The following is a 17,703-nucleotide window of genomic DNA, read 5'->3' as shown; positions in this document are numbered from 1 at the left end:
TCACCTTCCCTGCTCAAACAAAATGAACAAGACTGATTTAAAATTGATCAATGTGTTGTAATTAAACCAGCTGGGCCCCTCGTGGTCAATGAAATTTTAAAATTGCATTCATTAGAGTTTGTTCCATTTTAGAACTTTGGCAATTTACTTTAGATAAAAAAAGATACAGTTAAGACATCTGTGTTGCATAGGTGAGGGTAAGCAGTGTGCCGGTTGCCCAAAGTGATATAGTAATACACATCTACTGCCTTACAGGGCAAGTCAACCAAGCTAGATGGAGTATTAATGCATATCACTTTGACTCTGATGTTTTTAATGATGTTTATGCAATATATATGTGTGTGTGTGTGTGTGTGTGTGTGTGTGTGTGTGTGTGCGCGTGCGTGTGTGTGTGTGTGCATGTGTAAGGTGTATGTGATACATTTTTTATTTCAGTTTATTTTTTTAACCTATAAGCAAGCCCAAGCATTAATGTGTGTATGTATTTGCTGCTCTGTGTCTCTGAATTAATAACATAAAATAACATGGTATAATATGTTATTTATGTTATTTCCTTATGGTTGGAAGAATCCCAGTAAACCTAGCGGTGTTGAAACTCAGTGAGCAAGCCGTCTTAGACAAACTGAAAAACAAATGGTGGTACGATAAAGGGGAGTGTGGCAGCAAGGACTCCGCAAGAAAGGTTAGTCTCCAACCCAAAACTGTCACCTCACAGCACCTCCCAGCACAACCCTGCCCTGATCCTAGACCAGCCCCAAGTCCAGCCCTCATCCTCTATAACACTGAGCAACACTCCCAATGTGGCTCTAGCAGTACTACTGTACTGGCCCGAATATAGGACGACCCCACATTGTGCAACTCCTGTTTTTGGATAAAGACTTTTAAAAATCAGAATACTACATGTATGCAGATACAGTATGTTTAACATATTTAAAATGCTAATATATTAGTATATGTTATAACATTTAATAAAGCTACAGTAAATTATTAAAACCATTTTTTAAATAATTGAATTGCAATTATCAAATAGAATTGACACGACTTCCTCCTGATGATACTCTATCACTGCTGATACTATGATTGACACAGTAAAGTAAACATAGTTAAGCTATATTGCTACTATCACTACTACAGTTTCTACTGCTGTTAAAACTCCTACTACTGAGAATGAATGTTGAACACTTTTCAAACTATCAGCAGAAAACATGTTTTTTTTTTAAAAATGACTACACCCAACAATATCAGTTTCTACATTAACATTAACGTGAGGAAGCAGAAAATCAAATCCATGGGTGACTATGTAACTTTTGCTGAACAGCAGCCACTGTGGCCACAAGTGTCAATTGAAAGGCTAAAGCGTAGTATTACAGTTGTGCAAACAGAGATGGGTCATGAAGCCACCAAAAGCTTCTGGTCATACCAGATCAAGTAATCTTTATTGCTTATGATTTCAACTACTTTTGATTGACAATAGGACCAATGTGTTTTTATTTCTTTCAAAAGTTACATAGCTTGGTGCTAGCATTTATATACTGAGGGATAATTAAAATAAATAGCTTGCCCAGCAACACTAACACAAGCTAGCTTAATATAATGTAGCTTACTCTTAAAGTAACCATTGTGTAATGCACAGGCTGTGTTTCAAAGAGACTTTCTGCTGTTGTGAACGCAAACAAATATCTAGTCTTCTAATATGACACAGCTTCACGTAAGAAACATTGTCTTATATTCGGGCTGGTACTTTGTTGGTACTCTGGTGTCTATTTATTCCCACTGATGAGTATGTGTTGTCAGAGATTTAATGTTCATTTCCAGCGTGTAAATAAATATTTCCCTGGTGGATTAGTTGGGATTGTTACAATAGTTTATTATACATGCAGTTACCATCTATGTGGGATAAATCCCCTTGAAATAGATTGTGATGATAACCTTGAGTTTGTACTGTTGATTAAATATGATTCACTCTGAAGCTATTTGTTAGAATAGAACTCCTTCCCAAGGAGAAAGAGTGGGAAAAAGAAACACAGAAGAGAGAGACAGATGATGACATTAGGCCGTTGGACTTTGTTGAACCCTTCAAAGATGTTGAGCTGTAACCTTTGCATTCTGGCCCTTAAAATAATCCTGCCCAGACTCTCTCACTGTAGAGTGTGCATGTGTGGATGCAAACCCTGCCAATCTGCTAGATCGACCCCGAGTCACACCACGTCTGCCGCTGTGCTTGCATGCATTTGCACTTAATGTTATCCGCTGTTTCAAGTAGTCGTTCTCCCTGAAGCCTTTTCTCTTTAGCTCAGGTACCCCTGCATGTGTTTCTAATGCTAAGTGGCTTTCTGATCATGTTGCGGTTTTTCTTTCTTCCCTTTTTACTTGCTCATACTTTGACACTTTAGTATGTTTCACAATATGACACAATGAAATCCACCTACAAGCAGCTCTAATGCTCACTAAATTCGTAATACTCGTGTATTCTTAAAAAAGTGTAAAAATGTTTTGTATATATAAAACAATGGAGGTACTACGTGGTAACTGTTAGCCGTTTACCCCAGTCTTTATGCTAACCTAAGCTGCTGGCTTTAGCTTCATATATCTGTAATATTTTAGCAGCACTCACAACCTGAGCATGTGATGCTTTTTATTTGCAGTAATTTTCTCATCTGCTTAAAAAACTCCCAAGCTCTGTAAAACAACTCTAGCTTACTGCTCTAAATAGTTATTAGCGGTGTGAAGAGCTAAGACACTTCATTAGTAGCTTTTTTTCTCTTTGGTTAGTTTTAATTGTATTTTTAAGTAGAAGGTTTTGACATACACATACACATTTATTCTAAAACCTTTGTAACAATCTGGTCACCAGGACCTAGGAAGCTTTGTGAATACAGCTCCAGGGGCTAAACATAAAGTCAGCCAGAGAAAAGGAATTGGTCTTTGAAATCACCTGGTGTTGTCTGTGTTTGGGAGCAAAAGCCTGCAAACTCTCGGTCTGCCAGTGCATATAGTTTGACATACATGCCCTGGTATAAAAACCTTATTTATATTACATAATGCTACTAAATGCCAGGGTATATCTAGACAGCATTTTACCTAAATAAATATATTCAAATGCAAATTTGCCCTTCAGGTTAAAAACAATATATTTAATTGAAAAGAACAAATACATGCCTGAAAGTCACTGGGGCTGATATACTGAGTTAAATGTAAGCTCGAATGCAAATAGAGGCATAATAAATTGTAAACTGTCCTAAGTAAACTATGGGTTTCTATGCGGCATTAATCTCTTCAAGTGACACAAACTATTGCTCCAATGGACTTGAATGAAATAACATTCCTCATTAGACCCCATTTTGAGAGAGCCCTTCAGGTGGACTGATTTAAGTCTAATCTTAATGATTCCATTTTATTACAGACAATAAATAGGCATAAATGTAAGTAGGTACCTCTGTAATAGAGAATAAGAACAATGACCCATTATTTAGAGCCCTGTCAAACTAAAGACTTGTTTGTGCTGTTGCTTGCATGATGCATGTGTTGAGTGTTTATGCACTTTATCTGCACCTCTTCCCTCACAGAAATGTAATTTTGAGAAAAGTCATGTGAATGAGCATTTTGACTCAAAAGGTTAATTTAGGTATACTGTTTAGAAATGCATAAATAAGTCAGAAGAATTGAGTGTCTATTTTTAAGATCTGGGGCCTATCTCACAAAGCGAAACCAATACAGTCTGGCACTCCTTGAATTTGTATGTGGTTTTACTAATCTAATCTAGCACCGGTGAATCTGGATAACTGGTCTAACCACCTAACTTTAACACAGCTATGACTGCGTGCACATGCAAGAGGTGGGGCGCTAAACAGCCAACTACATTACAGTTAAAGAGTACTGAATTAAATATGAGGAGAGATTAAACTGTTGAGCCTTGCTGGGACATTTGACACTTTCACGCCAGCACAAAGTAATACAAAGTGAAGTTAAAGATACATGTAGGAGTGACAGGGTGAATATATTTAAGAGAAAACAACTGTTTCATTAATGCTGCTTCTGGTGCAGAGATGAGCACAGCAGGAGTATGACTTGTTAAATTAAAAAAGACTTGATAAAGGCCTGTGACCAAAATGCAGCTTGAATAAATCAGTGGGAGCTAATTTCCAAAGTGCAGACATTTTTCCTTTTTTTAAATTAAAAAGTGTGATCACTGAGCATCATTAGGGTGCAGTCAGAATACGTCTTATTTATGTGACAGTGCCATCATGAAGTCGCCTCATATTCTCTGTTCCTGCACTGATGGAATATGAGTCCAACAGTCTACATTTAACCACTCACTGAAAGACTTTCAATGCAATTAATATGCAGCAGTACATTTTATTAATGGCTTTTCCAACTACCCACAGTACTGTTTTGTGAGAAGCCCCGGGTTATAGCCGGAGAGGAACACTAGCTGTACTAAAAATCTCTAAAATATATTTCTGTTATAATAAATTATCTTAGGAGCAATAAAGCAAAGTCATATACATTTGTATGACACTATTCTTTACCACCTTGGATCCTGTAGGGATGTTGACACAATTGCTTAGTACTTAGCCTGGTGAGAAACTTCTTCCAGGTTGGGTCTGCATCATAAGTTACTAGCTATTTTTGTGAAACTGAAAAGCCAGAGTTAGATCCAAAAGTTATCCAGCTAACAAATCAAATCCTACTTTGTGAGACAGGCCTCTAAAATAGATTTTATTGTTACTATTTGGTTTGTATGTGGATTTATGTGTGTATGCTGTCCTCTGGGGCCTGTACCACAAAGTGAGTTCAACATACCCGGGATATCTTTTCGTTATCTGGCTTCACTAATCCTAACAATTACGATTGGGATAAGCTGTACCACGAAGCTGGTTATCAACTCGGTAAGTCAGCCCAGGGTTTCCCAATCCAGCCGTGAGCGCAATCACATCAAAGAGGCGGTGTTAGCAGCAGATGACCAATCGCAGACATGAACAAGTCCACTGGCATAAGAACGTCATATTTTACAAACGAAGAGCAAACTAACACTACAGAAATATGACATAGTCTAAGTAGCACAGCTGCAGCTGACACATGCAGGGAGACAGAAAATTGCCGACAGTGTGAAATCCTAAATGAATATATTCTACAATAGACTAATGCGTTGATTTGATGCGTTCTTATGAGCTGGATAAAAATATCAGCGCTTCCTCATTAAAAGACTCGGACACTGAATAAGTGGTCATTCCACCTCACTTTTAAGAACTTCTCGTCACTTCAAAAATGAGATTAATTCATTTAACACACTCAAAAGTGTTCCAAACATTGTTCTAAATTAACTTCATAAAGCGATGAACCGAAAAATCCATTCATGCCATGAAATGTGCTCAAATAGTGGTGGAAAGACTGAATCTAAACTGAATTTAGGCTGCTGAAAACTCACCTCATTACCTGCACGCCCACGTCGCAGAAGGTGGGGAGGTACATGACCAGTCTGTGATAGCCTACAAGATAGCTACTAACCTAAAATAAATAGCGTTCATATACGTAATAAAAAATATTAAACACATTTCAAAGCAGTTAGTATGCTTACTGTAAAAACCTGTAGGCCTACAATAGCCTAAGGCAGTCTCTGTAGGATGATATCGCTATTGCCTACAAAAGTTTCTCCACATCACCGCAGCAAACATAAAGCAGCCTATCAAACAGTCTGTGGGATATCCTACAGATGTAGATGTCATTTTCCAAGAAAGATAATCTCTTTTCTGGAACATAACCTGCTCCGGAGCAGGTTAGCCATTCTGCATGAGTTACCATGGCAATCTACCCCGGTAAGAAGTGAACCACCATCGTGGTACTGAAAACCCAGAGTTAACCCCGAAGTTACATCGATAAGCTCAAATCCTGCTTCGTGGTACAGGCCTCTGGTCTTGTAAAATACAATACATGTCCGTTACATGACTGTGTGTGCCTAATTAGTCAGGCTCATCTGTGTACTGTGTGTGTGTGTGTGTGTGTGTGTGTGTGTGTGTGTGGGTTTGAGTTGTGTATATTTGTGTACATGCACTTTTGATTCCTGTTTGTGAAACTGATGTTTGTCTAATAAGTACATGTGTCTGAATCCGTGTGTGTTTGTTTGTTTCCTGTGAATGTAAAGTCTGTTATTGCTCCTCACCCTCGGCTCTGACCCCCACCACGTTCTTCATTCCAGGACAAGACGAGCGCTCTGAGCCTCAGCAATGTAGCGGGAGTCTTCTACATCCTGATTGGCGGCCTGGGCCTGGCCATGCTGGTGGCACTGGTGGAGTTCTGCTACAAGTCCAGGACCGAGTCGCGCCGAATGAAGGTGTCAACCGCGCGAGCCGCAGCTGCCTCAGCCGCTCAGGCCTTTCACTGCTCAGCCTTAGACAGTGGTGCTAGCGCCCCCTACACAGAGCTGCAGAGCTACGGCCTGTACGCCAACAACACTGTTAAGATATAAGGGCAGAGCGCAGCCACGGGGTAGGAAACGCTGTGATGAAGCCATGATGATGATGATGATGATGATGATGATGATGACATCCGCCTCCTCACCCCCCACCCCCCTTGCCCATCTAACCGTGATCACAGTAGGGCCTCTCACGGCTTTCACCGCAGTGCAAACGCTCTCCTGTACCTCTCTCTACCTCTGCCGCTCACGTCTTTACGTCACTGATCTCCTGCAGTGTTGATGAATCACTTGATTTTAAAATTGTCCTTATGCCTGTTTCTTCTTCTAAAGTTTACATTTTTAGCTGATACAATAACAAACCAAAGTCATTTCCCTGTGTTAGCATTGCAGCGTTGTTGGCATATAGCATTTTCCATTAGTTTGTCTTAAAATCACCTTTGGATGTCACTAAAAGAACCTACTTTTTACACTTTTACACATCAACATATTTTGAATATGTGTTGGTATAAATATGTACTTTTGTACTTTTGGTGGATAATGTAGAATCAACTCCTTATTTCAGCTTACTCCTCTCAGTCTTCTACTTCAATCTCATTACTGCATCCATTACAGCAATCTTGTAGCACACATTCACAAATGAAGACATTTCCCTTTCGCAGCACAGGTGTAAAGGCAATTTGAATCACAGTGGTACATCTATCTACCTCTGTCGCTCTGAGCAAATCTCTCCCCTGCTCCTTCTTCTCTGTTTGCTGACTGTCTCGCAAATGCAGGGCCCATTGTGGTGAACATCCTTTATATGTATATCATAAGGCAGTCCTGGTGCGGCTCACATGTGTTCCATCACTACTGTAACCTAGAACAGTATAACTCCAAATGTTGTATGTTCAGAAACCTGAAAGTAAGGACTTGTTGCTTTACTGGGAGATGTGAGGTTTCTCCTCCGACAGCAGCAGTATCGTAGCTGTTAATCTTCTGCTTTGTGGATCGATTTACAACAAACAACCTTTGAATTAATTCTCCTAACATCAAAGCCCTCGCTGATATGTTCTTCATGTAAACCGCCCAAAAAAATAAAAAGGGAAAAAAAGCAAGGCAAGGCCAAGACAATTGGCACACTTACGTTTTAATCAGCCCACGAAGAGGCACCTGATCAGTATGCTGATGAGATTGGCGAGGAGCCTATTAGTCCAGAGGTGTCTTTATGCTGTTTGGCTTGAAAGAAACAACAATGTCGTTCCAATTAGAGGCCGGTGTAATTCTCCAATCCCCATGCAGCACTTACCGGTTGCTCCAGATCGTACACTTGCTTTGCCCAATTTAATCAGCGATAGAATAGGAGATGCGGCCACACACACGTGCATCACACACCATTAGGTCGGCTTTCGAACCCAGTGGCTTTTATTGAGCTAAACTGGAGAATGGAGCTATTAAACCAATGAGTGAAGCCTCAGCTCCCTTCTTACTGCCCACGACTTTGCTCTGCTCCTCCTGTTTCAAATTGGGACATTGCTGCACATCGGCCAGCGCCACGGTTTACCACCCACGAATATCACCCAGGCCCATATAAAGAGAGTGAAAACCAGCACCCTATGACTCCTAATAGCTCTTTCTGCTACTGAATTTCTTGGCGTACCAGCACCACATTCAGAGAGTGACATAAACAGCTGCTTTTGCGCATATATTCATGTAACACAGACCAGAGAAATTGCATAACATTCCGCAGACTTATCTTTTTTCTTCTTTAGTTGAAAGGCCTTTTAAAGTACATAATTCTGTGCGCTGCTAGCTTTAACTGTGGCATAAGCTTTCTGTGTTCTGATTAGGATTTAATGGGTGTGTGTAAAACTGAAATCTGGAGCGCAGACTAACTGTAATGTGTTTGTTTCTGACAGCAATCCATCAACGACGCCATGCGCTGCTCCACACTGACCAGGATGAGTGGCAACGGGAGCGGCGGAGAGAACGGACGAATCCTCACCCACGACTTCCCCAAGACCGTTCAGACGCTGCCCTGTATGAGCCACACCGCCAGCATGGGACTGGGTGCCTCCGGCATGTGATCGTCACGTGACTGGCGGTGAGGAATAGGCAGGGTGGGGCAGAAGAAGAGCACAAGACTCTTAATGACCTCAAAAATCATGGCTGTCCGGTTTGACCCATCTACTCTCCTGGCTGTCAACGTGCCCAACATGAACAAGACCTTACTTACTGCCAAAATGCACTCTCAGACCGCTCCTTACAAACTAAGAACAGAGACTCACAACTTTTTTTTTTTTTAAATGAATGGATGCTTGACAAAGAGATATTGAAAAAAAGAAGGGAAATGTGCTGCAATAAAGAAGCCGTCACTGGGGCGTGTTTTTGAATTTTTTTACAATGTTCATTTATGTGAGGGAGAGAAAAAAACATTATTCTTCAGTGTGACACCTGCGCTGTGCCATTTCGATGGAGCTGTTGACGTTAGCCTGCGTGTGCAATATCTTCACCTCCACTGCTGACCTTGTACTACCTAGACGCTTTCTGAAGGCTAACGGAACATGTCTTTGCACAGATGTGGCAGAGGAGGAAAAACACTTGCCTGACTGCTACGATAATTTGATATTGTTTTGGGATATCCCCGCTCTCTTTCAGTCTCACATTTACATACCATTTTGGAAAGACAATGTGCTCTGTGTAGCATAGCCAGTTTTTATGACGTACTGTATGGTTTACACTGTTGTAATAGCGCAAAGAGCTTTGTCAAAAAGTAGTTTGATTTGATTTATCATTAAGGTTGATGCTGTTTAAATCAGCGGTTGACCAGACTACAACAAACACGCATTGCTGCTACGCCTCATTTAACACATCATGCCTTGTCTTTGTGCCATATGACCATTCTCACACATGCACACACATGCACTATACACTTGTTGCTACTGGGTCATTTGTTTGACAGATTGAAAGAGTTTTAGTATTTAATGATCATAAAAACAGTCAAGAGTGCAGATTCCGAAAATGCTAGCTTTGCCTTGTGTGAGAGGTTATAGAATAGAGAAAACACGCTGACGCATTATGTACAGTACTGTGACCTTACACTGTCGTGACATTCAGAGCATATCCATTGGTATACTAGGCACACGTTAAAGAACAAAGATTGTTGAATTCAGATGTAGTCTGGAGAAAATATTCTTCAATCTATTGTTAGAGCTGTTGCTGCATAATTCACTCACTCCTGTGATGTATTTTCCGCTGTATCCAGTCTTAATGAAATGGGCAGTGCAGCTATTCCCTCTCAATTTATTGAGAGTGGCACATCCCTGCAGATTGTGCAAGGCCTATAAAAGGAAAGTTGTCCTCCTCTCGCTGTTGCTAGCTAGTTCAGGAAGGACTGACAGATCCACAGTCACTATTATCCGTGTTCAGCGGAAGTCATGGTTACGGTTATCACTGCACTGCGCGGCTGTAGAGCCCTTTCAGATCAGGCCAAGTAAATAGAAATCAGAGTGGCAGGCCAGGGACGGTAGGGGGCAGACATGACAACAAGCAGATAGCCTGGGTTTGGCATGTTGGCCTTAAAGGAAAATTCCACCTGGAAACATTTCAATACTGTTAACACAAAATGACTATTGGTGATGTGCATCGCAATTTTTAGCCCATATTGTCAGTTAGTGTCTTTTATATTCCCATGAGTGACTGACCAACGCTGACAACAGCAGGAAATAAATGTTAGCTTGTGTTGTGATTTAGAATCAAAGGAAAGAATCTAAAGGACAGAAAAAGAAAAGGCTGGCATGTTTATATCATTTTCTTAAAAAATCCCATGAAAGGACATGACAACAATGCACTGGTTCACCTCTCAAGTGCCCTGAAAATGTATATTCTCAATCAGCTTCTTAGAATGAGCAATTGTGTCCTACGTGAACACACAATTTTCTGCCAAAGTTCGAACCTTTTTGGTTTTGTCTGAGCTCTAATCACTTTTCTGTTGTTGGCAGGAAGAAGGTTGATGCCACGTACAGCATATCTGTGAAGCAATGAGGTATAATTTCTGTCTGTGACACGCTTGATTTCTCGTGGGGGAAGTACATATTTAAAACAATAAATATATAGTTTTAAAATATGCTTAGTATTTTACTGAAACAGCTGGGCACTTTTTCAAAAATGTTACTCAAACAGGAGTAAATATTGCATTTTTTGGGGACTATTTTCAATAGTGGATTAATGCGCAAGTGACAATACATGGTAATGAAGGAAAATGTGAGCCAGTGCAATGACACAACTCATTGATTTCTAACTGTTAAGCAAAGTAATATGTTACAGTATATCAGGCCTTGACTACACAGGAAATACTTGTTTTGTGAGATCAAGTCATTGTTGGTTTTGATCTTTTCTTGGGATTTCTTGACAATAAGAAAAATGCAGACGCCAGCCTTTAAACAGAACAGATTTAGTGGTGAAAACTGACAAAGCTCGAGAGAAATTAGAAACAGTTTTTTCACGCATCACAGCCAGAAGCTATGTTAAGGGTACATTTTGTGCCTTCTTCCAACACAAACATCTTTTCCTCTCACCAATCTATCACTTTACCTCTCTTCACCTACACAAATATATCTACTGCAGAGCACAACTATCCCAGCCACCTGGATTACCAGAAATTATCAAATAAAAATATAGGAAAAGAGGAAATTACAATAATTCATCACAGTCCTGAAATGCACTGATCATCACACATGGTTGATATCTGAGAGTCCAACAGTGTCCAAAGGTGTAATTTTACTTTTAAGGTGACTGGAAGGTTGTTGCTAGAAGTGGGATTTTTCACTGCTGTCGGATGCCAGAGGTCGGCTTTAGATTATGTACCGCACACTCTAGCTGACGTCTCATTTCCCAGCAGAGGCCTGTACAAAAGCAGCACTCATCCTCTGCTTCCACAGCTTGTCGTGTATTATTTTTCTTCTCCTCTGAATTTCTGCTTTAAAAAATATGGTACCAAATCTACTGTATGACCTCTCTCCTTCTCGACATAGTCATACAAGCAAGAAAAGTGGGCAGTCAGAGTTTACTGAAATCATACATATCTCCACCTATTATGTATATAAAAGGCTTTTCTCTTCCCCTGTGAAAATGTTTATTCTCCTCCCAATCATGCCTCTGTGTACCTGAATTAGTTCCCTACCGCTGTGAGTACTTTTCCTTTTTTCCCTCATCTCTGCGTCTTCTTTTGCTGATGTTGTATTAATTAGGACACAGCACAGCACTCTTCAGTGGAGGTTTTACCTTCGGAAAGATGTTTTATATGCCATAACAGATTTGTAAAAAACAAAACAAAAAAAACACTCAATGTTTGTATTATAAAAGAGAGTTGGGGTGCCAGGAAAGTGTTTTACACTTTAAAAAGTGTAAACAAAATAATAAAAAAATCTGTAGACGCTAATGTTGTTTAAAGAGTTAATTTCATTTAATTTTGTTGCAGTTTCAAAAAGGATTTCCTGTTGGTGTCTTTTAAGTGCTTGAAATTTAACACCATTTGAATATTTCTTTGTCGCTTTACTTTTCACAGTATTTTACTACTGGAATCTAACCGTTTGTTCCCCAGAAACATCATTATTGTTGGGTATTTTTTTAACTACGGAAAATGTGTTACTGCATTTTAAAGTTAAAATGATGGTCAATAAATAGGTTCACAGTTAAAAGAAAAATGTAAAAGAATACAACTATTATCAGATTTTTGAGAAATAACCTTTTTTTTCTAACCAAAGTGTCCTGGAAGGAAGTCATCATGCTTTTTGTAACCGAATAAAGAAATAAACTATGTATATGTGTTCAGTTATATTTCCATGGGAGTCATATATCTCTGTGCCTTAGGCAAATGGGATATGACTTTAGATATTACAAGCAGAGAAGAAAAAAGCACTGCAAAGGAGTGCAGTGATCCAAAAAATAATCTCAGGCAGTCTGTTTTGTGTGGAAAAAGAATAAGAAAAAGCCTCTGATACATGAGCTGCAAGGCAATTAAAAAGAACCAACAGACAACACTTAATTAAGAAACACCTTCAAATGCATTCAACTTAAACAAATTTGCATCTAATTGTATACAGATGTACAGAGGCCTCTTAAGCCTAGTTCACACTACACGATTTTTAGCCCGATTTGCCGCACGGTGAACTTGGCGACCATCAGGCTGTGATCGGGGGTAAATCAGTGGTCGATCAATCGTTGCCAGTCATTATTTGTAAACTACACAAGGACGCATCAAAACGGCTCCTCGACACATTTCTGACACATCGCCGACATCTGCCAGATATCTAGCATGCCAAATATCTGGAAGAGTCGGCCGACTCTACATCCACATCCAGCCAGCAGGCAGAGCAGGCAGCTACTTTTTCACTGCAAAACACTTTTTACTTACCTCCAGTTCCCCTTCGAGGGAACTCGAACTGCGTCGGTGACGACACTATGGGAACGCCCCTGGGCGTGGCAGGGCTGAACTATGAATGAAACTACTCCAATCCTATTGGTGTTACTAGAACGGTAGTGTGTGACGGCGTAACCGGAGGGGGTATATAAGCACGCCGGCACATAGGACACATTAGCTTCTTTCTATTCAGCAGGCACTCTGGCTATGTTTGGAAGCTCCATTTTCCTACCTGACATCGAGACGAAGCAGCAGATCATGTCAAAGCGATTCCGACAGTGTGTCTTCCCTTGTGACCGTTTCATCACAGAAGGTGATACCCATGGGATGTGCGTCTCATGCCTGGGGGGCTGCCTGCGACCATTGCGAGGCCCTGCTCCTGAGGGTGATGAGGTCTCGAGCGGCTCTCTTCCTAGAGGATGGTCGGATGCGCTCCCCTCGTGGCACAGGCCCTGCGGTCGCTGAGGCGTCGCGGCGGCTCCGATCCTGGGGATCACAACGCGAGATCGCCAAGGGTGCCGGAACGGCTGAGGCCTTTTTCCGGTCCTCGTCCGCAGAATCCTCCTCCCCTCGTCCCCGATCGGGAATCAGACAGCACGGCTACGGAGCGATGCCACGAGTGGAGGAGGCACTGGCTAGCTACCTCTCTCCCAACCTCGCCTCATCCCTCCGGACGCCGGCACTCCCCACCAAGGCAAGGCCTACATGGCAGCGGGTCGAGCTGGTGCCAGCCTACATACGATGGCTGTTTTGCAGGCATACCAGGCCGATCTCCTTCGGGACTGTGACGGAGCTCCGTAGAGCGACGGACTTGGCTCTCCGTGTAACCAAGGAAACGGCCCGTTCCATTGGCCGATCCATGGTGGCTTTGGTGGCTACATAGCGCCATCTGTGGCTCAACCTATCAGGTATCCAGGGGAAGGAGAGGGCTTTTCTCCTGGATGCGCCCCTCTCGCCTTCTGGCCTGTTTGGCAAAGTAGTGGATGCTGTCGTCAACAGGTTCCAGCACGCCAAAACTTAGGGAGAGGCATTTGAGCGATATCTCCCCCGCCGGTCAGACTCCAGGACCACGATGGCTCAGGAAAGGCGGACGCAGCCTTCATCCAGCACCTACCGCCACTGCCAGAAGCAGAGCGTCGCTTCGCGGGATCCCCCTCAACCAAGCTGGGACGCAAGACGGCGCTCTCGCCCATAGCCCCCCGGGAAGACGGATCTGAGGACCGTCATTCAGTCTTGGCAGGCCCGGGGGAAGAGGTCCCCTTGGCGAAGTTTGCGGAAGCTTGGCGAAGCCTCGCGAACATTTCCCCGTGGGTCCTCCGCACAGGAAGTTCCTGAGGTTTGGCACGGCTTACCAGTATCGGGTTCTTCCGTTCGGCCTAACACTATCTCCCCGCACGTTCACCAAATGCATGGATGCAGCTCTGGCTCCGTTGAGGCTCCAGGGCATCCGCATACTGAACTACATCGACGACTGGCTCGTCCTGGCCCAGTCTCGAGAGTTAGCGGTTCGGCATCGAGATGTCGTCCTCGCCCACCTTCAGCGTTTGGGGCTGCGGCTCAACGCGAAGAAGAGCGTGCTGACACCCGCCCAACAGACTGCGTTCCTAGGGGTGGTGTGGGGTACAACGACGATGCAGGCCCACCTGTCTCCCGCACGCATCGAGTCCATTTTATCCTCAGTGACCAGAGTGCAGTTAGGCCACGCCATCACTGTAAAACACTTTCAGAGGGTGTTGGGTCTTCTGGCAGCAGCGTCCAGTATAATACCTTCCGGACTACTGCACATGAGAGCCCTGCAGTGGTGGCTAAAATCCAAGGGATTCTCCCTGAGGGGAAATCGACTCCGTCTGATACGGGTTACGAGCGGATGCCTTCGTTCCCTGTCTGTATGGAGGAAGCCTTGGTTCCTGTCCCAAGGTCCTGTGTTGGTAGCAATCTGTCGCTGAACAATTATTTCAACAGACGCCTCACTCACGGGATGGGGCGCGGTCATGGACGACCGCTTCGCGAGAGGCTCCTGGGAGGAGCATCATTTCTCTTGGCACATAAATTGCCTGGAAATGTTGGCGGTTTCAGGACTCTGAGGAGTTTTCTGCCCGCTCTCCGCGGTCGCCATGTCCTTGTCAGGACCGACAATACGGCGGTGGTGGCCTATTTGAATCACCAGGGGGGTCTGCGCTCGCCGAGAAGGGGAACGAGACACTGCGTCGGTCCACCACTACTCACCCCGCCTGGAGTGCCTTGCCTCATAGAAAGGGCTAATGTGTCCTATGTGCCGGCGTGCTTATATCCCCCCTCCGGTTACGCCGTCACACACTACCATTCTAGTAACACCAATAGGATTGGAGTAGTTTCATTCATAGTTCAGCCCTGCCACGCCCAGGGGCGTTCGCATAGTGTCGTCACCGACGCAGTGTCTTGTTCCCCTTCTCGGGGAACAAGGGTTACATACGTAACCTGAGACGCTCTCTCTGTAGCTCAAACGATCCCTGCTACCTGCATGTGCTAATCCATTCTTTCACCCGTTTTCTTTGTCTTTATAATTGCTATCTTTATAATAACAAACAACAGCTGTTTCTTGTGTAGGTTCGCGTCATTACCCGTTTCACATTTCACGTGTGTTTTCTTAACAAAACGTGGTTTGGAGACCAGCATCAGTTGACAGGAGTCAGCTCGCGTAGTGTGCAGGGCTTAAAGCAAGAAATTTTTCTGTGCCTGAAATGTGTTCGGGGTTTCCAAAAGATGGAGGGTAGGGGGCAAGAGCATAACTTTGTGTTGAAAACTGACGGGGACACAGGGACTCAGATTAGGGTTCTGATATACACTTGGCTCAGGAAACATGAAGAAACACAATTCTGGGATTACAAGAAAAAGACAAGATAATTGTGCACTGGTTTGATTCAATGTGAAAATATATGAAGGGTTTCTGGGGGTACTCCCCCTAAAAATTTTGAGCATTAAACACTTCATTTCCTGCATTCTGGTAACATTTTCTGCCACCACCTATAATCAGTGCTTGAAGTGGAAAATATAGGTGCTGGTACTTATTGCTGGGCAATATGGCTGAAAATGTTATCACAATAAAACGTTTCACATCATTCAATATCGATGATTCTTATGATAAATGTCAAATCATTATAAGGCAGATTTTTGCTCCTGAGTGAAAGTTGAAGAAACCAGATGGATTAATTATTATTTGCCAAACAGTGGATCCAGTATTTCCCATACGTTCATTTATTTGTGGCGGCCCGCCACAATATCAACGCTGACCACCACATATTGATTTTCGATTTTTTTTTTTATTAGGCCTATTTAAAATGGTATTTTATTGCAGAGCGCCGTACCGCATTCACGCAGCATATCCTCTTGCTCATCCCTCTCTTCTGTCCCCATTTCCTCAACAAGTAAAGTGCTGATTTGTTCGTGATTCAAATGAATTTAATCAAACTATTAAACATTTATTATATTGTTATTGAGGAAAATTATATTGCAATAATTATCATTATAATTTTATTGCCCAGCCCTACTAGTACTCTGGTTCTACCTGCTCCGTCTCTGCCGACAGAGATTAGCAAACAGGTGGAATTCTGGCACAGCGCCGGAGAACTTTAAGCCCTGAGTGTGTGACCCCCTGTCACCAATCAGTGATGTAGTGTGAACGCCACAGCGACTTCAAGACTCCCATCACAAGACACCAAGTTGTGTAGTGCGTCCGACGCTGAAAGTCGTCTAATCTGCACAAGGCATTAAGTAGGGCGAAGCTACTATAATTCCATTTTATTCTTTCATGGGGTACAAAATCTATTATTTCAGAATGTGTTTATGCCATTACGCCATTTTTTTTATCTGACAGCATAGAGAGATGTAGACAGGAAATGTGCAGAGAGAGAGAGGGTGATGCCATGCAACAAAAGTCCTTTGTTGTTAGTGTGATTTTTTTCCCTGGTAAATTCACACAAATTCACATTTTGGACAGGGACGGAGGGAACGGGGGTTACGTATTGTAACCCGGATTCTATGAGTATAGGCGCAGCCCTCCACTCAGTCCTCTTACTCCTCTAAGTGTAAGAGGACTGAGTGGAGGCGGCTCTTGACTCCTGGATGGTGCAAACCACCTCACGGGAGAGACCTAAGCCCTCCAGGCGTCGCCTCTCAGCGGCCAGACCCAGAGAGGCTGGCCGAGGAGCGGGTAGCTCCTGATCGCACCCCCCGCCTGAGAGAGAGCGTCCCCCCTCCAGGGGAGTTTCCATGGCTGCCCGGCCAGCAGCCGCTGGAGACAGGGAAACCAGGACGCGCTGGTGCACTCCAGGGCCATCAGAATCACCTTCAGGGATGAAAACTGCAGGCGATCCAGAAGGCATGGGATCAGCCGCACCGGTCCAAAGGGGGTGAGCAAAGGCGTCTACTCCCAGCGGGGGGACGTTCCGCGGGCTCAGTGAAAACCAAAGGGCGCACTGAGCGTTCTCCTTGTTGGCAAACAGATCCACCTCTGCCCTGCCAAACTGGAGCCAGATCTGGGCCACCAGATCGGGATGGAGACGCCACTCGTCTGGGCGAGGGCCTCCGCTGTATCCGCCCCTCTGTTCAACACGCCAGGGATGTACTCGGCTCTGATAGAGAGCAGGTGAGTGCACGCCCACAGGAGCTGCCGCCTGGCCAGACCCACTAGCTGCGCCGAGCACAACCCACCCTGGCAGTTTATGTAGTTTATTGTCGGCACGTGCTGGTCCCGCAGCAGAGGGGAGAAGCTCCAGCGCGTTTATGTGGAGAGGCCTGCGGCTCCGCCACAGACCGCCCACCACCTGAGAGAGGCAGGTCCCGACCCAGCCCATCAGGGAGGCGTCTGTGAAGACCGAGATGTGGGACGTGACCCTGTCCAATGGGAACCCCG

General features: G+C 43.6%; 1 protein-coding gene across 2 annotated transcripts in view; it reads left to right on the top strand.

The window, feature by feature from the left end:
- gria1a (glutamate receptor, ionotropic, AMPA 1a) overlaps positions 1–12,205 on the top strand; it is an 85,025-nt gene extending 72,820 nt beyond the window's left edge. Inside the window, exons 15-16 of one of the 2 annotated variants that reach the window (XM_038700117.1) lie at positions 6,197–6,331; positions 8,311–12,205. In XM_038700117.1, the coding sequence (XP_038556045.1) occupies positions 6,197–6,331; positions 8,311–8,478 (303 nt within the window). In that variant the 3' untranslated portion in view covers positions 8,479–12,205. Of the gene's footprint in view, positions 1–6,196; positions 6,487–8,310 lie in introns of both variants that reach the window. The other variant, XM_038700118.1, reaches the window with a different exon arrangement.
- The last annotated feature ends 5,498 nt before the right edge of the window (positions 12,206–17,703 follow it).

Source organism: Micropterus salmoides, unplaced genomic scaffold, assembly GCF_014851395.1.
Source record: "Micropterus salmoides isolate LMB-PRFRI ecotype aquatic unplaced genomic scaffold, ASM1485139v1 Ms_hic_scaffold_5, whole genome shotgun sequence".
Taxonomy (NCBI): domain Eukaryota; kingdom Metazoa; phylum Chordata; class Actinopteri; order Centrarchiformes; family Centrarchidae; genus Micropterus; species Micropterus salmoides.
This window is presented reverse-complemented; position numbering and strand designations above follow the sequence as displayed.